Source organism: Molothrus aeneus, chromosome 1 (assembly GCF_037042795.1).
Source record: "Molothrus aeneus isolate 106 chromosome 1, BPBGC_Maene_1.0, whole genome shotgun sequence".
Lineage (NCBI taxonomy): Eukaryota > Metazoa > Chordata > Aves > Passeriformes > Icteridae > Molothrus > Molothrus aeneus.
The window spans coordinates 63,214,231-63,240,115 of NC_089646.1; the positions used below are offsets into that span (position 1 = coordinate 63,214,231).

The 25,885-nt window shown below is 39.8% G+C and overlaps 1 protein-coding gene across 1 annotated transcript; it reads right to left on the minus strand.

The window, feature by feature from the left end:
* Positions 1 to 539: 539 nt before the first annotated feature.
* On the minus strand, positions 540 to 15,870 carry MCUR1 (mitochondrial calcium uniporter regulator 1). Its single transcript, XM_066558171.1, has 9 exons — positions 15,517 to 15,870; positions 14,377 to 14,487; positions 12,828 to 12,931; positions 10,620 to 10,721; positions 9,868 to 9,909; positions 8,175 to 8,246; positions 4,636 to 4,689; positions 3,358 to 3,472; positions 540 to 2,014 (listed from the first exon to the last, which is right to left on the minus strand). The coding sequence occupies exons 1-9, from the start codon at positions 15,746 to 15,748 to the stop codon at positions 1,959 to 1,961; spliced, it is 888 nt and encodes a 295-aa protein (XP_066414268.1). The 5' UTR covers positions 15,749 to 15,870; the 3' UTR covers positions 540 to 1,958.
* Positions 15,871 to 25,885: the final 10,015 nt, after the last annotated feature.

The window sequence follows — 25,885 nt, forward strand, 5'->3', positions numbered from 1 at the left end:
AATTCCAAGATGCTGGTGCTCTATAATCTTTCACTTCCTCCTTCCACCTGACCGAAATAGAAATTTATTTGCACAGTATCTGTTTTTAGCAGAATAGACCCTATGTTTAAAATTAGTCTTAAACACTTATTTTAGCAACTATTTGTCAGATGCACAAGCCTGCAGGCCAACATGTACTGATTCCATGGACGTATATAGTACCATCTGCCTTGGGAAGATAAGACCAACAGCAAAGTCATTCTAAAAACTGAATTATTGCTTCTCTAATTTGAGAAGGTGTCAAATCCTGTAACTTAGTATATAAAAATAAATTTTTAAACAAAAAAGTGACGTTCTCAAGTATAAATTCATTAATTTAGAGGGGCTGTTAAGTTAGTCTACAATAATAATTTTCCTTATGTTATTTCTCTTCAGCGTCTTGGAGGAGCTGTTGACTTTGCAAATTCTTATCTTAAAAGACTTCATATGAGCAGTGACTTACCTTCAGCCAAAGAGGCAATTTTCAAATAAAGTTGCTTTTATAATGAAAACACATCATATTCTATGAAATATTCAAAATTCTTTATTTCAGGCCAGTACAGTATTGTTACAGGCATCCATCTCTTCCTCTGAACTTGCACATGATCAAAGTCGGCACTTCCAACCACAAAAATGTTAAATGGTTATTACAATACAGGCACAAAGTAGCCAAAAAGCTTTACTTTCATTAAGCAAAGCCATTATTGTGCTCTAACAGCATTTATCACCAGTGCATAAAAGCTCCCCTCCTCCCCTAAGCAGAAAGGGAAATTTCCCTTAAGTGAAGGAACACAGATGGCAGCTCGGCTACTAAAACAATCATTTCATCAGTGGAAGAATGACAGATACCTGGATACACTGGACATCTTTCTTCACTGCTTTCAGTGGCACTTCCTGATTCATGTGGGTTTAACATCTTTACAGGTATCCACTGCTGCTTCAATTATTGTCATTACTATCAGAGTTCCAAATTTGAAGAATCAACATGATTTTTTAAGAAATGAAACAGTAAACCCCCAGAAGACTGTTGGTACTGCAGTTCTCTTGCCTAAGAGCCTGCTTCATAACCACCATTTAAAATCTCTTTCCTTTCTAGAAGCATCAATTCCTTTTCATCAAGAAGGCAGCACCTGAGACACTTTGTATCACCTAAGGACAAATTAACACAACCAGTGTAGGTTACTGCATTTTCAACTTCCAGTTACAGCGGTAAGGTAAGCAATTAGCATATGGAATGAGTATCAGATACTTACATCTACCAAAGGCAAGTTAGTCACAAAAACCTCTAGAAATACCTTACAAACAAAACCAGCAGCAAACACTGCTATCTTTACACAGGACTCGTTCATGAACACAACCGACTGGGCAGCCATCTGGAAAAAAAGCTGATAGCTATGTTACAAAAATAGCCAAACAAATATTTGATCATAGTAACTGTAAGAACAAGTGTTAGAGGGAGGGAAGTGAGCATGATTCAGTTAGCACAAACTCCACTTATACAAGAGTGCCTCCAAGCCACAGAACACGTAGCTTCAGTTTTACACTAATAATAAATACTTCAGTCCAACACATGCAACTGAGTCTGGCCAACCTGCCCAAGCAGGCAATGGAACATAATTCCATTGATTTTCTCTGCAGCATGCAGGCCCACTCCATTGTCAGGAATGCCAGTCTTTGCCTACACGAAGGCAGCAGCAGATGCCCTGCAGCTCAGAATGGAGGGAAACAGGAGAAGCGCTTCTGTCAGAGGTGAGGTTCAATGTTGGCATGGTATGTGCACAGTTTGTTTTTAGGCACGTCTTTGGTTACATTCTCAACACAGTCTGCTTTATAAAATAATAAATAAAACAGTCAAGATTTGGTTAAAAATTCAGGTAAAGATAAAAAACTTCCTTTTTTCAGAATCTCACGCAAAGAAGTCCCTTTAAATTTGTGTTTTGTTATATCCATAAACGATAAAATCCCAGTGCTACAGTAAGGCATGTAAATACTGAACCTGAAAGAAAATAAAGATGGAAGGAAAATGGCATTAATATTGACATTAAATAACATTAAATCAATACCTCTCAAAACATCTCTTGAGAAAGCAATGTACACATCTTACTACAATACTAAAAGTTCAGTGACTTCCCCACCAAAAGTTCACTTCTCTCCATGTGAGAGATTAAGTTTTTCCTTTACAACAAACCATTTCAATGTAGGAAGAGTATAAAAAATGACAAATAAGAAGGAGAGAAAAAAAAAAAAGAATGCTGGAAAACTATCAAAAGGCTGAAAGAAACCCTTACTTGCTTACCATTCCAAAAAGATCAATATAACAAGTTACAGATGTAAAACAAGGTAATAAATAATAGGATTAATAAAACACAGTCAAGTATTTAGCAAACAAATGAATGAAAGCCATTTTAAACAAGGCTTATTAGTTTTAATTTTTTTAATTTCTACTGCAATGAAATAAAAATTTTATTTCAAGACATAAACACAAAATATTTTTGCCTTTGTTTGCAATGGGAGTCCTTCAAACACAATACAAATTATTTTAGATTATTTTTTCTTCCATGTAGAGTTCAACTTGTTTTTGAGTAGGAATGCTAGGGAAAAGAATTTCCTCTCATTTTAATAAAGCACCTTTTATTTTCCATTTTATTGGTTCTCTCTAAATGATATGTCTGAAATACTAGTACTATTGGGCTTATGTCACTGTACTTTTGACAAAGCCCACCATGAAAAAATAATCAGAAAATCTAAATCAGAATAATTTTCTACAGCAAACCTCATTTAATAGTACTGCACGCTCAGTAGTAAAATGTCAAAATGTTTAAATTACCTAGGGCAATAATGTCAGCACACATATATAGTATTTTCTCTAAGCACTTGTGTAAATATGGAAGTTTAAAGAATATGTGGCCTTGAATAGTCAGAAAAACTGAAATGTTCCTTTTTGCACAGAGATCTCCATCAGATGGATGAAGAAATCCTAGAAAATGCATACAGCAGACTGCTTACATAAATTAATTCAAGCATAGAACTTTTTGGTCCTTGTTAACAGGCAGTCTTTCAGATTTCTCACACATATTATTATTAACAGTACAAAGAAGGACAAAAACCTGAAAAAATTCCATGCAAAATACATTTGTGAATCACAGGAAACTTCTTCTGGGTTAAGTACAGAAATAAGGCTGCTAATCTTGCCTAAGAGTATTTCAAGTTTGTTTTTTGTTTTTTTTTTGTTTTTTTTTTTTAATAAGGGCCTTTATAAATACAGTCAATTGAGAGTTTGCCAAACATTTAACAATGTTTGGCAGTGTCACCACCAGAGATAACTGCCAGACTCCTTACCTGCTAAGTATTTAATATTATCAAGCTTGTGCGTTTCGAGCATTGTTTTCAGATCTGCAACTTCTGTGTCTATTTTTCTGTCTGTTTGGGTCAGAGCTCGGTCTTGTTGTGCATGCTAGAAAGCAAAGCAACAAAGTGATGCAATTTTAACACTTCCTAGTTTATTTAGAAATTTAACCCATCTCTTCAAGTTGTATTTTTGCTTCCTCTTTAAATACATGTTAATTTGCATTCTTACAGAAGTTACAAAATATTCTGAGTTGGAAGAGATTCACAAGGATCCTAAGTCCAACTCTGCAGTGAATGGCCTGTACTGGGATGAAGTCCACAACCTTGGCATTATTAGCATCATGTTCTAACCAGCTGAGCTAACACAGACCTTATTCAAAGACAACAAGTTCCTTCTTAGCTGATTGTATCCAAGGAACTGAATAATTTGGTGAACCCAGGAAATTTATGTGATTACGTGTTCCTTAAAAAGTAATCTAGAAACTGGCAGAACTGGATGCATTCTTATCTCAATCTAACCGCATAAACATTAACTTCAATCTGTCATTCAGCCCACTGACTAAAGTCACTGCTCAATTTTTACAGCTACTGAGAAGCTTAAGAGCCTCTCATGACTAAGTCATACTGGAGCAGAGATTTATGGATCATTAGAAAAACTGAGAATTGGTCTTGTGTCACAAAAACACGTCTTTGTCTTGCAATGAGTTTTACCACAACATCAGCTACAAATTCAGAATTTGATTATGACAGAAGACAAGATTTCCGCTAAAAAAATATGGGATAGAATTATTAGTCAGAAGAGACTGAAAAATCCAACTCATAAACTAAGAACAACAGCTGCTGATAGTTTCAAATCAGCACTAGTGAAACATTGTGAATCAGTTAATGATTTACTGCTAGATGACTTCCGAGGGATAATTCAGGAAACAAAGAGAAGTAGTGGTGCTTGGTAAAAAACTCCTCTAAAACAAAGGCAAATCAGTCTAGCAATGAGTTTCTCCCTAAACACGGGAGAAAGAATTAATTTCACATTGTGAGTGGAATTTCATCTACAAAAAATACTACATGCATGAGGTTTCAAAACAAAGCAACTACTGAACGGCTCATATATACATGCAGAGGGTCTAATAATATATATGAAGGTCTTTTTGTTCTGTAGACACTTAAGCTAAAGTGCCTAAGGACATCACCAAATTCAAAAAGGATACAAGGTCTATAACACAAGTACAAAAAGATTTGCCATGTGAAAATCAGCTACTAAGTTCTTACCAATTCCACTATTTCTGTCCTCATTTCAAGTAGTTTTCTTTCATTAAGTGAATACTAGAAGGAGAAAAAAGAAGTTAAACATGATACTGTCCTTAAACTTTTTTTCCCCACTTAAAAGCATGCTTCTTTGCTTCCAGGTTACACAGAACATATAATCTGGACAAGATTATTGTCTTACAGCACTTGGGAGACAGCATTGTAGGGTACCTGCTGTCCTTTTGAAAGCACACTTCAAAAATGTGAAGTGCAACAAGTTCTTCAGACACTCATCTTCCACAAAATCTGTATATATTAGTAAGCAGCCGGAAGAGAGGCTGGCAGCTGTGCATTTCTGAAAAGTAAGGACCTATGACTCTAAACAGTGACTCTGGCATACAAGCACAATCAAGACTGAACCATCTGCTGCCTTCAGGAAGGGGAGAACTCTTTTAAATCACACCAAACTCAGGTATCAACGAAATGTTTAGCCAGCACCATATGCACTCACAATTTGAATTGTTCTGACCTGTCATTCCATGGTATATTTGTTAAAACCAGAAAATTTGTATCGCATGTGAAGCTTTTTGTACGTGGATCACCAGAAGCTGCGGCTTATTTTTAAGTTATGGCTATTTGGGTTCAAGGAGAAGTTAAATCCAAAATAAGGAATCATACCTTTAAAGCAGGCTACCTTTCTGACTCATGAACTTGATTTACGTTGACACCTATAATGGTTCCTGCCCCACTACTGGAGAAAATAAATTATTCACAGACAACTGATAAAGCACCAGCTTCCAGTGAAGAGTACTAAGGTCATCAGGCACCCATCTCAGAATCCTGAGTTAAACAGCAATAACCTTATCTATTGACATTCCCACGTGGAAAGTCACCTTTATTTTCCTTCACTCTGGAAGGTGATCTAATTTTAACATTAAAATCAGATTAATCTACATAAATGCTTCAGCACTGAAAAACATTCCTTAAAGATCTAGATCTCTGTTTGCACTTTTGACTTTTCTCAAGTTGAAGTTAAAAGACAGCAGGCTGCTACAAACATAGAAAATTATATAAAGACAAATAACAGCATGTCTACAATTAATGGAGTCACTAGATTCTGCAAAATGAAGACAGAGATAAAAAAAAGAAATTCAGACATTTTTTATAAATCCCCATTTTTGAAAGTGTCAAAATGGCAGAATATTTATAAAATAATCTAAAAAAATTATGTTTTGGTAGAAATGCAAGAATTGGACCTCCCATCAAGGAACTGATCACTCTCAAAAGAACTATGAGAATTAAAATAATTTTATGGACTGAAATAGTTAATCTGTTTAAATAGATGCAGTTAGCCAAATACACATCTTTGGAATTATTTATATTCTACAAGCTTTCTGGATGTTTCTTTAAGTTTTGTTTTGTGTTTAGAACTCTCTAGGTCAGACTCAAGGATTTTACTCTTAGGTTTAAGACAGTGAAATTGGCCTTTTAGTGCAAGCCATCATCACGTCTGTAACAACATAAACATAGTGGATAAAAAAAAAGAAGAAAGGACAAGGCTAAACCTCCCACTCTGAAATTCAACAGGGAGATTTTCCCCTTAAGTCCTTGTTTTTCACAGTGCAGCAAAAATTCAATTTTGTCAGATACATCTTGAGGCTTTTAACACCAAGCTTAGAGACACTGTGATGCATGAACACATAAATATATACAAGTTTTTGTACTGTACTTCAAGTTTTAAAACATATCTGAAGACAAATTACAACATAAAGAGATGTGCACTAAGCAGTGTAGGATTCTCTGAGAAATAAAGTAGAAGAGACTATAAAATAATAAACTATAGAAAATAAAAGATAAAGTGTTTAAAATTTGAAACATTAAGGACTGCCAATATCAGTGTAGGCAAACTAAGAAATTCTCTTTAAGCACTTACACCACATCAAACTGAAGGATAAGAACATTTTACTTATTGCTTCAAGTTAAAACAATTAACACTTCAGACATTTCTCTTCTGAAAAGTGACTTAGTAAGAATGCACTGTAACCTTCAAATATCCTTAGTTTTTTTTTTTTTCTCAGAAAGCTGGATATTCAGTACTTAGTCACATTACAATTGAAGTAAATATAACAATGATGCTGTGCCTACTATAGAAAATACTGGATTACATCTTTCCCCCAACCCAGCATAAGTGCCACAACTTGCTCCCTATTCAGCTGCCTTTTTCCTCTTCTGTTCACACATTGCGATTAAATGGTGAGGGAGGAAAAAAAAAAGAAAAGAGCAGTTTCCATAGAAACTATGAAATTATAGTTGCACAACAGATTACAAAGTTGGTCAACTTTTTTAAGAGAAAGTTGACATGCAGTTTGCCTTTCCTGGGAGGCAAAATAAAGTTGTGTTCTACACAAAAGACCAAAGTCCAGATTCCACAATCCTCCCTACATTAATACACAAGAAAACACTGCTGCCTAATTTATCACTACTGCTGTGGTGTCATATAAGTTTTGTAAGCCCAAATTGTTGCAAAGCTTATCATATACACAATGACTACATTTCATATGATGATTTTAAAAGTATTAGCATGAAGTATTAACCTTTAAACAAGAAGTCTACCTGCTCAAATTGTACTTTATTCAAGCATCTACCATGAGCTAACAGACTGTTAGTCATTATATTGAGTGCATCTAGTCATTATATTGAACTGCATCTATTTAAACAGATATATTATATATCAACACAGCCGTTACCTAAACTAATCACTCACTATTTCTAGGGGCACACACAGAAGATGATATCTACTTGAACAGTTCTTATTGCCTACACTGAAGATAAGTATTTTAAGTTACATAAACTTGTCCTTATAACACACCTAGGAATAAGGACTGAGAAAGAAATAATAATTTAGAAAAAGTTATTAAAAGATCCTTCAATTTAGAAGATGCCATTTCATTGAGATCCTAAAAGCTACTAAAAAAAAGAATCTATGAGAATAGAACTCTAGAATGCTGTGCATAATTCAAGAACTCATTAATCTTCTAATTTTACATCTACATTACCCTAATTTAAGATTACATAAATTCAGATCTACCAGGTATTTCAAAGCTCAAAAGCAATATGAACCAGGAAACTTACAATTAAAAAAATAAAATTTACAACTAGTTCCACAATAGGTATTTTTTGACAAACTAGATACAGGGAAATGAAATATCTCCAATGATGATTCAACAAAATGTGTAAGCAATAGTAAGCATGTAAATAGATAAAGAAATATAAAACAGAAAACCCTCTAGGCAGCTAGCCAGCATATTAGATTAAATATCTAATATATTTAATTGTAATGTGTTAATCCTGATATTAAAACAAGATCAAAACAGGTAAGACATACAGACCTAAACATGGCACCTTGCATATACCAGCATAAGGACGAGAAACTTGGATTATTACCATCGTGAAGCTGAGTGATACTATAGGTTAGCAGGAAAATGCTCTTTGGGTGAGATGCTCTTACCCAAATTTGGAGATTACTCAGTGTTGAGATGTTTCTAGAAGTAACCAAAACTTACCAGTTCTTTTACTCTGCTCTTCTCCAGGTTTAGGTTTAACTTGTTATCTGCATGAACTTTGGTAATTTCATCCTAATGGGAAAAATTGATAAAGCAGCAAGCAAGATTTTCTGTTTTATCATAAGCAGAAAGAATTGGACAAATACATTTTATCTTTATTTTTATATCTCATTAATAGATCTCCAATTAAGGTATATAATTTTCAGAAGTATTAAGTATTTACAATACTTATAAGTAAGTATTTATACTGAGAGCACATCCTCTATAAATGCAGAGAATGTTTCATATATCCTGTAACTCTCTCTGATATCTAGAAACCCATGTCTGGCTACACCTCTAAGTTGGATTTCTTCCATGAAGCAATCTTGATGCTCAAAATAATGTTCAAAGCAGTTTCTCACCTCCCAGTGTAAAAAAGAAAATCTGTTTCCAAAGACTACATCTGTGATTTTTAGAAAAAGCTATAGATATTTGAAAAGTCAGGAAATGTTTACTGCATTTTTAAACATCAAACTTTTAAAAGTTTGATGTTAAGTTTATTAAGTTGTACACTTGCATTTGACTTTATCAATAGCTGTGAGTCCTGCTTTTCCTAGTGACAGGGGGCATTTTAATGCAACCTCCTGGCAGGAATTTCAACCAGCTGACAGTTTGTCATGTGGCAAACTGCTGATCAGATGAATATGTGGCAGAAACAAAAGATTGCTGATGTTCTGGGAGATTCTACTGCTAGAACCAAGTAAGCATTTCTCAAGTAGGCCAATGCCAACTCATTAGGTTAGCATTAACAATAATTACTCAATTTCTGTGTTCGAATTTTGAACTTTAATTGATTTATTATTAGTTGTCATTTCAACAGAATACATTACAGTTTAATAAATCAAAAAATAAAAATTTTTCTTGAAGTTTTATATTGTGTCTTTTTGTATGAGCAAACATATAACATACCCTTGTGAGAATTGAATTTACAGTTGAAAGTAAAATATAAACACATCTAGCTTTTAAGAAAAGATGACTGAGATCCTTGATGCTCTACTAGTGAATTACAATAACTCATTTACATGCAACTAAAACCATAAAATAAATTACAATTCAAAACTTAGATGCCAAATGTGTTTTAAAACAGAGTAAGCTTTCTACACAGCCTATTTTCTTGCACTGATCATTTGCTCCCAAACAAATGGGACCAAACATAATGGTCCCAAACTTGGTGGCCTTAAAAAGCCATTAAAATTCTGGACAGGTAACAGGAAAGTCTTTGAAGAAAAAAAAACAAAAACAAAAAAACCCACACCAAACCAAACAATCAAACCCCCACAATTACTAAGTACTGTGATTTTAAATGTATGCTGCATCTTTAATGTACAGGCAGCCCTAAATGCAGAACTTCACTCAGCCTTAACTGTGACATAGCAGCTACTTTCTGAATCTGAATTAAGGACATAAAAATATCTTCAGTTATATTTTGGTTTGCCTCTTGTACTAGTCACAGTTTCCTGTCCCCATAAATGTGGTATGCATGAAAGTGCCTTTGCTGCAGATCACAGTGTACTGTCAACAGCAATTTCAGTATCACACGTATCATAACAATTAAACACAGCTTAGAAAATGAAATTCTGAAAGTAGCACTTTTTATTTTTTCCAGCTAATTAGACAGGTGTTAATTTTTAATTATATTGGTACGGTATCTTACCGTGACTTGCTTCTTTATCTGTTGGAGCTCAAGTTTTATTTTCTGTGAGAGTATGAAAAAAATTTTAGACTTTATTACTGTATATAAAACCACACTATCTAGAAATCTACAGAATTTGCATCATCAGTAACAGTGACTATAATCCATAATATGAAAAGGCAGGCACCCTATTGCATGTCCTCAGTATGTGTACAGATGAATACCCATGCATGTTTACTCAGTACTGTGCCCTTCCAAACAACAGCACAAGGCGGAAACCAGCAGTGTCCCACTGGCAGCCATCCTAACACAGCCCAGGAGGGTGCTGGCTGCTTTTGCCATAAGGGCTCATCACTGGCTCATGGTGCACCTCGTGTCCACCAGGTCTTCCCTGCCAAGCTGCTTTCCATTTGGTCACCCGCAGCCTGTCCTGGTGCCTGAGGGTATTCCCCAGGGGCACGACTGGCACTTCCATTTGTTCAACTTCACGTGATTCCTGTCATCCCATTTTCCCAGCTTGTTGACGTCCCCTTGAATGGAAGCACAAATGCCTGGTGTATCAGCAGCTGCTCCCAGCTTTGGATCATCTGCAGACTTGTCAAAAGTGCCCTCTGCTCTGTTCCATCAACAAGGTCATTAATGAAGGTGCCAAACCATCCCAGCCCCAGTCATCTCCTTTGGTACAAGATGCTTTTCTACATCATTATTTTAAAAAAAAAAAAAAAGAAAAAAGCAAGTTCTAGAATAGAACTTTCCAAGACAGTAATTTTTACCTCGTTTTCTGCACGAAGTGCTGAAAATTCACTTTTTTCCAAAATAATCATGTCCTTTTTCACACCAGCAATATGGGACATAACTTGCTGAAGTGCAATTTCCTTTAAAAGAAGGAAGAAGACCCTCAGAACATATCACAACTATAATATTCCTCATCTGTGCCTACAAATATGAAGGACTATTTTGGTGCCCTGAAATTTTTAATTCAGCAATTTCAGGTTGATTATCCAAGTTTCAGAAAGCAAGATAGAGTGACAGTGACAAAATAAGCAAGTTAGGCTCAAACGTTGGTAATGTCTGACAAAATTGGCAGTGCTAACACAGATCAGAATAATTCAATTATTAGCCCAGGAAACATTTGCTTCCAAGTCATCAAATTCTTAAGCTAGCAAAGGCATTAGGCAGAGCTGTCTCTGAGCCAAATGAGGAAAGCTGGCCTTCAGACCAAAATTCCTCAGCACAACCATACTCTTCTGTAATTACCTCCTTTCTTGCCTCTCCCTGCAAGGAAGTCTCTGCCTCACTGCTCAGAATCACACAGTGATGCTTTGAATTGCTCTTCTCAGTCCATTACACTGAACTGACAGAAGAAAAACAAGAATTCTCTGCAACTTTCAAGGATGGAAAAGTCTGTAGACATTGTTTTAGAACCTACACTACCCACACATGCATATAAGAACTGCCTTCTCTACTAAAGATCTTCCTCTAATAAGTAGTCCCTTGCTTTTGGTTCCGGACTAAGACCCCTACAAATCTGACTCAGCGCTCTAACTTCAGTTTTGTCACAAAATGCAATTCTACCTTGCAACATTTTATTTCTAAGTAGCATCTAAAGATGCCTCTCCAGGCCACCTGACCATGAGACTTAAAATATTGGTCAGTAATCTGGACATATTACAAAAGGTCTACAGAGAGAGTACTGCATGGACACCTCTTTTCTTACTCCTCAGTGTCTCCAGATTGCTCTTGTTCTCTCTTCTCCTCAGTGGACTCAGCAAACAGAGACCAGAATCTTCCATATTCTTTCTCTTCTTCATGCCTATACATATACACACATGTAAATCTGTTTTTCCCTAAGGTTTTATCTAACCAAGGTAATACTTTGATAATAGCTCATCCACAACATTCCAAATCTTCCAATTTTTTGTTCTCTTTCTGCAGAAGACCGTGTGCAATCAAAGGCTATAGGGAAGTAAAAATTTACCATGTGGTCCAGTGTTGATGGCACACACAATTCCTGAGCTGCCGTACAAACCTACACATTGCATCTTAATGGCAGAAAGTCACTTGAGGTCAAATCTAAGTCTAATAAACATCTACCATCAGTAGCAGCATTAATTCCAACACAAACCAACTTTCATTCAAAAAAGCTAGGCACAGAAGGAGGCTGAGACTGCTTGTTGTAAAATACAACTAACCATGGGAGAAAAGGACCCTTCAACATGGCATTCCCTGAGTAACTGTGGAACAAATTCAGCACAAGAGGAGAATTGCAGGTTTGCCTACAATCTAAAAGGTAGGAAGACTGACTTGAAACCTCCCTAGGTGTAAAGTTCCACAAAATCCACTTTTGCAATATCCCAGTTTTTAATGAGACACCTTCTGCTAAGACTGTTACACTACAGAGAGAGCAGCTGCTGTTTCCTCATGTCTCCAGACAGCAGCCTGGTTATTATGAAACAAGTTGCAGCTTGTGCTCGGAAGGTGACCTGGGGCTGTGACCCCAGGCTCACAGAGCAGCCTCAGGAGGTTGTATTCTAATACAACATAAATGTCACTGGGAGACAGAGATAAACAAACAAGTACTATAGAGGATGGTAAATAACTGAGGGGATCTGTACTTCCTTCTTACAAGTCTACAAAAGAAATGTAGAAATTCAAATCCATGCACTGAATACCTCTTATGACTGTCTAAGAGTTCTCAGTAACTTTGTGTCCTGTTACTGTAAGGTTGAAAGTAAAAAACTACTTGTGGTTTGCACACCAACCCACAGTACTAAAATATCCAGGTCCATCACAACACTTTGGTAACTACCTGATAAACTCAAGACAAAATGAACCAGTCAACAGATACAGAGGAATGTTTGCTCTTCACCTTCAAACTTTTAAAATGCAGTATATAACAGTAATAAATAGCAACACATATTTCATTAGTAGGCATACAAAGCTTTAATTTATTTTAACCCCACCACTGCCTCTGATCTAACCTGCTGTACTTTGGTGACCATGTCCTTGTAAATCATATCCAGGTTGGTGTTCATGATTTTCACTAATGCAGATACAATGACCTCCGACTGCTGAGTGGTGAACCCTAAGCGAAACAAAGAGTGACATTCAGAGAGAGATCCAAGTCTGGACAGTTTACAGAAATGCCACTTGCTCATAATCAGCACCAAATTACAACAAATGTCACTTATGAAAGATAATAAAACACAGAACTCTTGATCCAGCACTAAAAAAAGAACACAGTCAGTACCTGCAAGTTTCCCCACCCCAAAACCATGTCTGTGACATAGGATGACCGCTTCCAAGTACAGCACAATTATACTATCAGCAGGATAAAGAGGGAGCTCTCCAGAGTTATTCTGGAATGCCATCTCTCACATGTGGTTATTTCCATGAGCAAGCAAGAATTCTGACTCTGAAAAGCAGCTACTTCATTATACTATAAAATTCAATGCCACTGAAGAGGTACAAAACTCAACAACTAAAACCACAGCCAGCTGTCCTGATTTTAGGTCTACCAGCTTCTGAGTGCCTATTACAAACTTTTTGAACTGAATATACTGGAAACTATATTAAAACACTGTCCCTAAAAATACCTTCACATTTTCCACCCTCAAAATGTAGGAGTAAAAGTGTCACGAACAAGAGTTAATCATTATGAAAAGAAACACTTGCAAAAGCGTGATTATTTAAAACTCACCAGCAGTTCAGCATCAGCAAGCACAGCTGAAAGCAAGTCACTTTCAGTAGCTGAGCTGATATAAAAGTTTACTACCACTAAAAGGCTCCCTCTCCCCTTATCCCTCCTCCTGACACTCTGACCTGTGCTCACTCAACTGATCCAGCAACTCATTAAACTAGTGTTTCAGAATACCAAACAAGAAAAAGAGCTGGAGAGTTTCCTGAGAAGTTCCTGGCCCATGGAAAAAGAAGAAAACACCTGGCAGGGAAGGGGACTGGGATCTCCATTTTAGGAATGAAGAACTGTTACAAGTCACTTCAGCTGTACTGAGCTTCACCTTAGGGTACCTCTCCCACCTCTGCATTGAATTAAAAATTATCTATTCCCTTATCTATATTTTAGCATAATACTATTTTTAGAGTATTCTATGCTCTATCCTAAAAGCTGCACTGTACAAAGTAGTCCATATTCCATCCAATTGTAACACATTGGTGCATATTCAAGGTGTACGATCCTAAATATGAAGGAATCCAATTAAAACATTTTAAATCACTGCCTTGAAGGCTCTAGGATTTTTTGCTCTCAGTTCTTAAAATTTCATTTTTTCTTAGCATTTTCAAGTACCAATAGGGTAAAAATTATTCCAAACAAAGTTATATAAGCTTACTGTTTCCTTTTTGAAGCCCAAGAAAACCCCCTATGTCCCTACCTAGTATATAGATAAGCCTCCAAAAATCCATAAAAATCAAGGTGTAACACTGCATGTCAAGGAAAAATAAAAAACTTTGTAAACTAAAAAACCACTCAAAAAAGCCATTAAAAATAGCTACTTGTTTCAAACAAATTACCTTTTTCTTCCAAGAGGCATACCAGTGCATGAGTGTCAAAATAAAGCCTCCTATTTCCCAGTAAGGAAATGTTCTCTTTGCCTTGTAAAGATGACACAGAGATGCTTGCATCTGTGGGGGGAAAAAAAAAAAAGTTATTTCTTAAGAAAGAATATTTTATCAACGTTTGCTTTCCAGGAGTTTCCTTACTACCCAGAATGTTTTTCACTTATGACAAAATAATTTGTGTTGAGACTACCACAGCCTGCTTGGAAGTGAAAAGACATCTGATCAATAAATTCTATGTGCAAGAGCTGAAAAACAGGATACTACACTACTGCTCCCCTTACAAGAGCTCTCCAGGAATACAATATTCTGGAAAAAAATCCCTCCAGTTGACAGGGTCCTGCACCTGTTCTTTTACTGGAATCACCTCAGCAGGTGGGACCTGTGAGCACTTCAAAGGTGGAGGGCTAAATCCACACACTCTGTCCCTTCTTTGTTAAAGAAGTGAACTTTCATCACTTGCCATTTAGGAGAAAAGTAATCACTCACAATTTACCATTTACTGTTTTTGAAGAAAATACTTTCAACACTGAAAGCCAATCTAAGACAGTGCGTTGTTTCCACTGGGATGTGTAGTGTATAAACAACCCTGACAGAATGAACGTGAGGTGGGGCATGAGCTGATCTGCCAAGAGGCAGAATATAAAATCAATTAGGTTGGAAAAGACCTTCGCGATCATCGACTCCAACCTTTGACCAACACCAACCACGCTGTGAACCAGACCATGGCACTGAGAGCCGCGTCCTTAAACGCCCCTAGGGACGGTGACTCCACCACCTCTCTGGGCGGCCCAGTCCATACTCCAGCCGCCTTTTCTGTGAAGAAATTCTTCCTAATGTCCAACCTAAACCTCTCCTGGCACAGCTTGAGGCTATGTTCTCTTATCCTGTCGCTGGCTGTCTCGGCGAAGAGGCTGCCCTGCACTTCGCTACACCCCCGTTTCGAGCAGCTCTAGAGAGCGATCAGGTCCCCCCTGTGCCTCCTTTTCTCCAGGCTAAACAGCGCCAGCTCCCTCAGCTGCTCTGCGGACCCTTCCCCACGCCCGGTGCCCGAACTCCCTGTGCTCTCAGAACGCCCCATGCCTACGGGCTCACCCCGCTCCCCGCGCTGCCGCCGGCTCCCGCCGCTCCTTCCCCACACGGCGCTGCCACCGGGGCCCGGCTGCGCTACGGGCGGGCACCGCCAGTCGCCGAGGCAGCGGCGCGCGGGGGACACGGGCGTGCGGCCGTCACGTGAGGCGCCGTCCGAGCCGCGCGGCCGCGGCCGCAACAGCAGCAGCAGCAGCGCGCGCCCCCCGCCGCTCGCGGCCGCCTGGGCCCCGACCATAGCCGCACCACCCGTTCCCGACGGCGGAAAAGGGGACGGGAAGGAGGGAAACCGCTGCTGCCGCTGCTGTCGTCGCCACTACTGGGATGCCATCGCTGAGCACAAGCCGTCCCGGCGGCTCACTTCCGCCACAGGCGCCGTCCCGCTTCCGCCTCCGGGACGCGGCCAAACACGGCAGGTGACGCTGCCAGGGACGGTGATTGATTCTACGGCTCACGGAGCGGGCGCGCCGAGAAGAGCGGCGCGGGCGGGCCGGGTTCCGGAGGGGCGGTGCTTGCGAGGGCGGGGCGGGCTCGATGCGGTGGAGACGGACGCTCCCCCGCTCACAGAACCATGAAATCGTGGGATCGGCAAGGCTGGAAGAGACCTTTGAGATCATCCAGTCTGAAGGGAATGCAGGACTTGTCTTTACAAACAAGCTGTGGACCTTCTGGTAAATAAAGCTAGATACTGAGAGATTAAAGAAGCAATGGGAAGGATTCCACTTATTGATAAATTGAATGAAAGATTTGTATTTACAAACAAACTGTAGGTCTGCTGATGAATGAAATGGAATACTGAGAGATAAAAGAAACAATGGAAAGAAGCATAAATTCCGTAAGGAATTCCACTAATTGACACAAGGAAAAGACAAAGGGGAGGTTGAAGACATTAGAAGGGGGTCCTAGGTATTAGGCATTTCTGGGAATCTGTACCTCTCAAGTATCCCAGCCAGTGGGGAAAGAAAGAGGGAAATGCAGGTGGGAAATTATGATTAAAAGGAGGCAGTGCCCTCCAAAAATTTGGGAGACCCCAGGGGAAATGCCCCATGACCTCTCCCTTTATTAGAATAAAGTAATGGGACTCCTCTGTCTCCTTTTTGGACATAAACCTCTGGTGTTTGTGGATTAATTTTCCTGACAAGTCCTACCATCAGTGCTGGATTTCTGCTGTAACCCCTAAACCACTAAACCAGACAAACAATTTCAGACAGAACTTGTCACTCTGCAATGGGACTGAGATTTTGGGGCTTGAAGTTATTTACCAAGTAAAGCCTGGGATTGGGCAACTTGGTGGGTCTGGAGCCTTAACAACTGAACAGGTACTGTAAGCACTAGAGTGGGTCAGGCGTGCTGTTTGTTTGGTTCTGCCAAAAATACAGGTTTCTGGGAAATATGGGAAAACACGTTTTTTTCTATGTGCTGTTGTTAAGACACATTACTTAATATTTGTAGGAAATTAATAGGAGATGAAGTTGGTTCATCCCACTGCCATTTTCTCCAGGCAGCACTTACTTCAGAGCAAGCTGATAGTTTTCCTGTTAAATACAAATTCACAAAAGAAAACACGTGGCACCTTTTCTTCTTCCTACTAGAATCAATGATTACAGCAAATCAGCATGAAGATGGCATCATTCAGGTGTGTCTATATAAACACAAAGATGGGTGACTTGCCAGGGCACATGGCAGCATCACAGCAGCACAGCAGTGTCTCTGCAGCCGAGAGTGCATGTACACAAGGCCAGCAGGTCTTCAGCAGCACCCTCTTCCAGCTGCTGTGTTGATAAAGCAGAACAGTAGAAGCCCTTGGTGTTCTTACAAAACAAACTATAAATATTACTTCTGCATGTCACTGTCCTGGTTCAGGGCAAATTTTGGAGAGAACTCCCAAAGGGGTTCCTCTAGAAAGCAGATTCAGCCCCTCCTCCAACCAGTTTGGGAAAGAACACCTCCTTGGAGAAAAATGGAAAAAACTGTTTATTAAACAATAAAACCTAAACAACATTCAAAATAAAACCTCTTGCCACTCCAAAAGAGAGACAAACTCAGCAAAGTCCCCTTGGTGGGCTGTAGCTCAGCTCACTCATTCTCTTATCAGTCCCTCTGGTTCTAGAAATGTTGTGGCCTAGGCCTCGCCCAGTGGACCACAGGTGTGAGCTGCTGGTGCTCTTCTGGGTGTTCAGTTCAGAGCAGGTTAAACAACTCCAAATAAAAGGGAAAAAAATCCAGGGAACTTCTTTGCCTCAGCTAGCTAAAACTACCTAAAAGCCAAGGAGAGCTCTGTCCCACTATCTATCCATCCGCAGACAACACAGACCAGGAGCAGGAATGTGGAGGAGTGAGTGCAGTGTCTGAAAACTGCGCGCTTCTTCTCTCCCCCCTTCACTCTCTGGGACAAATCTTAAAGGTGCAAAACTTATTATTCAGCATAAACAGAACAGATGATTGGGGATACAAGCATCATATAGCCAACCCAGGACACAGAGAGATATCATTATGCTTGCAGGCTGCATGAACAGCCATGTCTTAAACCACTTGCACTGTGGATGGTCAGGGACATCACTGGGCCGACTCACACAGCAGTGTTTGTTTTCATTGTAAGCAAAAGCAGAAATGTGCCTAATAAGTTCACTGCATGTGCTTGGCTGTTCCATGAACACTGCCTGGCAGTAGCACAGCACTGATTGCTGACATTTGTGAGTCTGCAAGCAATTGTCTTTTCATTCTATAGATGATTCAGAAACTGGTGCAGTGTATTTTCTTTGATGCTTTCTTCAATGGTCCCTTTCAAAGCCCTGCACTTGTTATGACAATTGGAAGGCAAAACTATGACTGCTGAAGTATCTTCTTTTGTATAATTTGCCAGTTTGCATTTTGCAGTTGTTTTTTGTGCCTGGACATGATGGCAGATAATGGGTGCAAGAAGTGCTGTACAGATGGAGGCTCCGACTGCAACTGGAGCCAGCCCCATCAGGGTCAGATGCACCCACACATGCTGGCTATCACACAGTGCTGCTTTTCATCTTCTCTCATGAAAGCAAAGTCACTACCACGAGCTACAGAGATCTCCTAGGGCAGATGACTTTGTGTCAGAGATCAACATTTTAATTTTTTTCCCTTTCCAGTGTCATGTGACCAGGTTGAGGGAGGTGATTCTCTCCCTCTACTCAGCTCTTGTGGAACCCTACCTGGAGGGGTCCCCAATGGATAAAGGACATTGACCTGCCCGAGTTAGTCCAGAGTAAGGTCATGAACACAATCAGGGGGCTGGAGAACCTCTTCTATATAAGAACAGGCTGAAAGAATTGCGATTGTTCACCCTGAAGAAGAGGGGGCTCCAGGGAGAGCTTGTAGCACCTTCTAGTACCTAAAGGGAATCCACAAGAAAGATGAGGAGACTCTAATTACAAGGGCATTACAGGACAGGGGGAATGACTTTAAATTTAAAAGATAATTGGTTTAGATTAGATATTAGTAAAAAATTCTTTACTGTGAGGGTGGTGAAGCACTGGGATTGGTTGCCCAGAGAGGCCATGGACGCCCCATCCCTGGCAGTGCTCAAAGCCAGGTTGGATGGAGCTTTGAGCAACCTGGTCTAATGGAAGATGTTCCTGCCCATGGCAGGGGGGCTGAACCAGATGCCTTTCAGCCTTCCAACCTTCCATGATTCTATGATTTCCACATCCTATTTTTGACCATTTTCTGCATGTTGGAGACTGTTGTGTACTATGAGCAGATAGATTCCCTGCATTCTGGAGGCACCTTCAGGAGGTTATAGTAGCTTCAGAATTATCAGTTTTGGTAACTGAGCACTGGGAACTAATTTCTGCATGAAAAGGCAGAAATGGTGTAGTTGCAAGTCAGGAGAGTCAACAGGACAAAAAACTTATTGGTATTTCATGATTGTAAGTTGCTTAATGCTTGACTTTAATCTATCCATTACCCCTTGATAGCCAATAGACCCTGCTTAAAGACTATAAATGAAGCAAATGCTTTGTGTCCTGAAAACTTCATCCCTGCAGGCACACAACATTCACTCTTCTATGGAGTTACAATCCCCTCGGCTGTAAAAGTGAGATCTGCAGAGAAAGAACAAGTGGTGAATGACCTTAGAAACCAGGGTAACAGAAGTGGCAAAGTAATGCAAAGTGCAAAATAAGGACTAATTACAACATCTTCTGTACTTCTAGGTGAAAACTGAAGGAGGTAAAGTGAGCTCTGGGACCTATTAGTTGACCCAGCAATGTGCTATGGCTACAAGGAAAGCAAATGTAACCCCAAGGTGTATCAAGTTGGATATTTTCAGTGGTTCACATGGAAAGTTTCATTAACCCTTGAGTATAATGTAATTTCAAGTATGAAATACAGTTCTGGTAACTTCAGTAAAGATGAATCCAATTGAAACTGAGACCCTTGTGTAAGCAGGATAATTAAGGGGAGTGAAGCATCATTTCAGTCACAGATGATTAAAAAGAAACTGGCTTGTTTAACTAAGCAAAACAAAGCTTGAGAGGGGTTCTTGTTTGCATTTGTAAGCAAAACAGGTGAGTGAAAGTAAAAAATAAAAGAAGAACTACTGTTTATGTGAAAGTACATTACTGGTAAAAGAACATTTGGTGTAAAATGGCTGTAAAAAAATGTAGATTGGAAATTAATAGGTTTTTGTTCAGCAGTACAGCTTGTGAAAAGCTTCTCCATAGGAACCAGGAGGGATCAAAACCTGAAATCAGTTCTTAGATGAGTGTGGTCTGCTTGGGAAAGGGATTTTACCATACAGTTCCCTATAATAGCATGGGACTGGTTCCTGTACCCTTGCATAAATTCTCTACTGTTGAGGTTCTTCACTTTGCACCTCAAGCATCTGGGACTAGCCACTGTCAGAGACAGACTAATGAGCTAGAAGTACCACAAGTGCAATCCAAAATAGCCTTAACTAGTACTGTCACCTACTTAAAATATTTTAACACAGTAATTGTATAGAGTTCAGGGGGACTAAGAGCTGCCAGGGGTGATGAATGCCCCAAACCATTCTTAATTCTAAATGGGAAAGCTAAAAACCTCCCAGCATGGAAAAGAATGAAAGTCACCAGTGCATGAATGCTTTCCCACATTGAATGGAAGAAAAGTACTGTAACAGCTTTCACATGATATGCAAAAGATAAGGTGCATTTTGAGTAATTTCAGTGCTGTTATGTCAGGAATGAGTGTGCTCCAGTGATTTTAAAGTGAAGGCAGCACCCAAAACACCGAAGGCAGAAAATAAGAAGATACTATTGTTTTCCTTACCTACACAGATAATAATTTTAAATGCTCAAAGTCTTCTCTGATTCTTTTCAGGGGGATGCATAAGTGAAGTTTCTCTGTTATTTTGTTCTCTTTTTAGGGGAGAACTGGTGAGTATGAGATTTCTCCCGTTATATTTGTTTATGCACACAGTCGGGTATAGATGGCTTGTAAGGAAGAAAGGATCGCTGAGGAATGAAGCCAAAAGGATGCTACCCGTAGGTGGCAGCAGTAACTGCTGCTGGTGCTGCCTGTCAGTGCCGCTCCAATTCAGCCTTGGGACCCAGACGAGGTTTAAACCAATTGACCTGATCCTCTGAGTCGCTAAACAGCTACTCCACAGATCTTAAAATGGGGTCATGCACCGAACTCCTTGCAGAAACCACCAGCAGAGTGTATCTCCCTGGAAGCTAGTTCAATTGCCAGAAATAACCCTGCTGTGATTTCTTGAAGGAAGGAGGTATAATATTTATTCAAGTGATGTGGTTGACATCAGAGTAAGAAATGGCATTTATATTAGAATATTAAATCCTGCTATATTCTCATCGGATGTGTTTTTCCTGTAGAATGAACAGATAAATACCATCTGTGTTTAAAGCTATCAAAACTGAGTGCCATTACAATGTAGGACAATTTGGACCAATATCCCTTCCTGCTAACCCAAGAATTACCTTGTATACAAAATATTTATGCATTCACCACCTTTGACTCAATAAAGGCAGGAGGAATTGTCATGATATAGAAGGGCAGCAGCAGCTGCTTCTGACTGCTGTGTGCAGGAAGACAGAAGTAGGGGATGCTATTATCCATAGGGGTTTCTTATTTTTATTTTTACATGCTGGGAATCATATAAGTTGCAAATAAGAATTTCATGTCTCCACAACCCTGGACTTAATTCTTTCCTAAAGGAGTCCTGCAGTGGGATTGCCAGGCAGGACTTTCTGTGCTGCATTTTAATTGCTCCTCAGAAATCTGATTCATTCTGGCAGATTTGAAAAAAATATATAAATTCCAGGCAAGTGAAAAGGGAAAGAGTAGATTGGAATTTGGGGCTCATCTCTACTGGTGAAACCTTTCCTCCCTAGGGATTATTGTGCACTGACTTTTTAACTTTCTGGAAATGCATCTATTATTTACAGTTTTTCCCAGGTATCTCAGGCAGGGCAGTGCAAATATACAAGACAAAGTCAGCAGCCTATGTGTGCTTTTTAAGAAGGACATGATATGCTGTGAAGAGAATTAGGATCAGGAGCCGTGTGATGGTGTGTGCAAGGATGCATGAGAAATCTGTGTGTGCTGCCAGCAGTTTTAAAGATTTACCACTGTCATATGAGGACAGCAATACTGTAGTAGCCTCTGGTATAGCAGGCATTGTGTGCAGTGCAAAAAGTATGGATTTAAGGGAAGATTTTAAGGAGGAGGCAGAAAAGAGGCTTTGTGGAGTAGTCCAGAGGTGTCTTCAGGTGTGAATGTGCAAAAGAAATATTAGAAGAGATAGCTGTAGGTAAAAATGTCTGTAGAGGGGACAGACATGAAGTGGTGAAAGGAGGACAGATGAGATGAGGCATCCTGCTCAATGCGTAATTTCAGCAGCCAGGTGGCCACTCTGTGCCACAGGCCCCCAAACAGCAACCCCGGCCCTTTTCCCTGGGAAACAAAAGTCACCATCCCAGGTTCCTGATTGCAGATTGCAGGAGCCACTTGGCACTGTCATACCAGCCCCACTTACAAGTGGTGCCAGCTTGGGTCTGGGAGGTATCCTGCACAAGGCAGGAGTTCAGGAGCCAACCGGCCCCCTGGGGCCGCAGGCTCTTGAACACCAATGCCAGCCCTTTTCCCTGGCGAACAAAACTCACCAGCTCCGGTTCCTGATTGCAGATTGCAGGAGCACCTTGGCATGGCAAAGCAGTGTTGGCACTGTGCTGGAACTGGTGCCAGCTTGAGTCTGTGAGGCATCCTGCACAATGTGTAATTTTAGCAGCCAGCCGGCCACTCCGGGCCACAGGTCCCCAGACAGCAACCCCGGCCCTTTTCCCTGGGAAACAAAAGTCACCAGCCTCTGGTTCCTGATTGCAGATTGCAGGAGCCACTTGGCACTGGCAAGCAGCCTGAGTCAACACTGGTGCCAGCTTGGGTCTGGAGGCATCGTGCGCAATGTGGAAGTTCAGCAGACAACCGGCTGCCCAGGGCCACAATCTGTACACCAACGCCGGCCCTTTTCCCTGGGAAACAAAAGTCACCATCCCAGGTTCCTGATGGCAGATTGCAGGAGCCACTTGGCACTGTCAAACCAGCCTGAGTTTCAAGTGGTGCCAGCATGGTTTGAAAGACAGGCTGAGAATATGTTGAGAGTATATGACAGACCCAGAGCTAAAGCTGTGTTAGCTCTGTGTGATGCAGCTGGGAGAACAATAGGGAAAGACAACAAAGGGGGTTGGAGGAATCTGAATATGGGCCAGGGCACTGATGGTAGCAGTGATATTTTGTACTGGGCTGAGGGGCTAAAATGGATGTCAGGCAAGATTTGGTCTGTCACGTAAAGAAGGGAAGAGGCAGATGTAGGGAAGGGAAATGGAGGTGAAAAGTGGACGGCAGTTTCGTGCTTTTCATTATTTTGTGAGACAGTTAAGCAGTGAATCAATTATGATACCAAGCAATTGTGTAGATAATGAGTTAAGCAATGAGGCAGTTATACAGCAAATCATTTCTGATATTAAATAAAAATGGGGAGAATCAACAGCAATATGAATCAATTATGCAGAGAACTATTACTGAAGTCAGTCGGTTAAGAAGAGAAACAGTTATACAGCAAGAGAATGAATGAATTAATTATCAAGTGGGACCATAATGCTGATAATTAATTATGAAGAATCTTCCTTTGTGATAAGGGGGATGTCTGAGGCAGCTTCATGCACAGAAAAAAATCCAAAAAAATTCATAAAAACAGGTGCAAAACTAACGAAGACGCAAGTCCTGCACCAGTTGTCAGAGCCTTTGTAACATCCTCTCATCTGTCTCTTTGGGCTAGACTAACCCGTGTTGCAGTAGGTTCTGAAGCCATTGCAGAAGCAGAGCAAAGGGAGCCTGTTTCTCCACCAAGCCTCCCTTCACTGGGAATGTGGACATGAGATAAAGGAAGTTCAGAGATGACTCTGGCTGTGACAGGTATAAGGAGCTCATGGTCTCTGGATTCATCTAAGCAGCACAGAGAGGCTCAGGGTTCTTCATGGCCCCCAGATTACTCAGGGTCGAACTGTACTTTCTACCAAAGAGACTGAAAGCTGGATTCTCCTCTACCTTACATTGATTTCCACCTCTAAAAAATAGGTGTCAACCATCAGCAGAGAAATGTTTGCATTTTGTCAGTTGTCTTTGCAGTTACAGCTGGATGAAAAACAACCAACCTTTTGGATACTACTCTCCCCGTTAGTGTCAAGTGTAAGGATCCTGCTTCAAGAGACATCTGTCTTACTTTAAACAGATAAAAATGCAAGACAGACCCTAAGGTGGCAGAAAACAAATTTCCAAGTCTTCATTCCTGTGGTTTCAATATACAGGGGACACAATATGCTGTATCATTTTATCTTTAAGAAAAAACCAAAACAAAAAAACCCCAAACAACAAACAAACAAACAAACAAAACCCAGCTAAATAAGCTAAACCCCAAAAACCCTACAAGAGAGAAAGGATTCTGTAAAATCTTTGAGAGAGCAATGGGTTTTACCAGTTAAGCACTCAAACCCTTTACCTAGACAACACTTCCATCCTGTGATAGATTGGCTTAACTCCTGGATCCAGCTGAGAAGAAATGCTATACTAGATTCTTCCAACTATTATCTGTTCCAAGTCTAGTTGGATTCTTAAGATGGCTGGCAAAAAGCCACTCTTGCTGCTCCTATTCCCCTGACCCACTGAGGTTAGGGTTGCTATTTCTCACTACAGATCAGAAGCGCAGTAGTGAAGAGGTCTGTCTGTCTATAGGTAACCAAACCTATAGCCTCCCCTTTGGCCAATGCTGCAGTGCAAGCACATAATATTCATATCTAAAACATGTTTTTCACACAAAAAATATATAGGTTCAATTGAAGCAATTGTTGTTTTTTCCAACAAGGTTTGATGTTGTATTTGTTGGTTAGACAGATAAGATACATGGTATGTTCTGATGATAATAATATAAACATGGTAATAGCTATTAATTTGTTTTTAGCAAAACTATTGTGAAACTAGTAACAGAAACTTCTTAATACATTAGCCAATACTGTTAAAAAGCATAATAAAGAAATATGTGAAATAGAAAAATATGACATAAAAGTAAGTTTAAAGGAAAGTGGTATCTGCTGAAGAAGAAGCAGAGAGATGTGGTTGGATATGATGCCACTCTATTTCTGTTCAGCCATGTTAAAAACACTGTAAACTCCAATTTTCCTCTGAATTAGATTATGTTAGCTTCGGCTCTTGGTAGTTGCTCCTATCTGTGGCTTTCTGTCATGATTTTGGAGCAGCATATCAGAATCAAATCTTGCACCAGCAATTGGTATTAATTGCACAGGATTATCTCTTAAGGTGATGTGACAAGACCTTTATGCGGAGGGTCAGGGATGCTGAAATTAGCACTGCTTTTATAAGCACCCAGCCATGCAACTGGGCACTATGCAGGTACAGTATACACATGAATAGAAATTTTTTTCTGTGTGGAAAGTATGTAGAAATTATAAAGGCAAGAGATGCATTAGTCTGCTGCTTGTACTATTTCTTTAGTTTGGAGGAATGAGCTAGGGCAAAGCTGCCAGTTACAACTAAACATTTCCTCTTTTTTTTCCCTTTAAGGTATGAAAACTGGAATCAATATTAAACAGTTGTTCACACAGATGCTCTTTGTTGGTCTTAGCATCTACATATGGAATTTTCATTGGGCCTCTAGGTTTTTTTTAAGGTTCCTACAGACTTTTCCTCATTTTCATTTCAGCTAGAAACTCAGTTTTAGGGAGCAGGGCAAACCTGTGGCATGCTCTGTGCAAAATGGCTCAAACTGGGTGTTGCTTTCAAAATGGGCTTTCAACACGATTACTTTGTTTCTTTCACTGCCACTTTCCTT

Excerpts from the sequence above, each read along its gene's own strand:
- MCUR1 (XM_066558171.1), bottom strand. The coding sequence starts at position 15,748 with ATGGTCGGGGCCCAGGCGGCCGCGAGCGGCGGGGGGCGCGCGCTGCTG. Across the intron at positions 14,488-15,516 it reads GCGGCAGCGCGGGGAGCGGG|ATGCAAGCATCTCTGTGTCA; the intron begins GTGAGCCCGTAG and ends TTCCCCCCACAG. Across the intron at positions 4,690-8,174 it reads AGAGCAGAGTAAAAGAACTG|TATTCACTTAATGAAAGAAA; the intron begins GTAAGTTTTGGT and ends TTCTCCTTCTAG.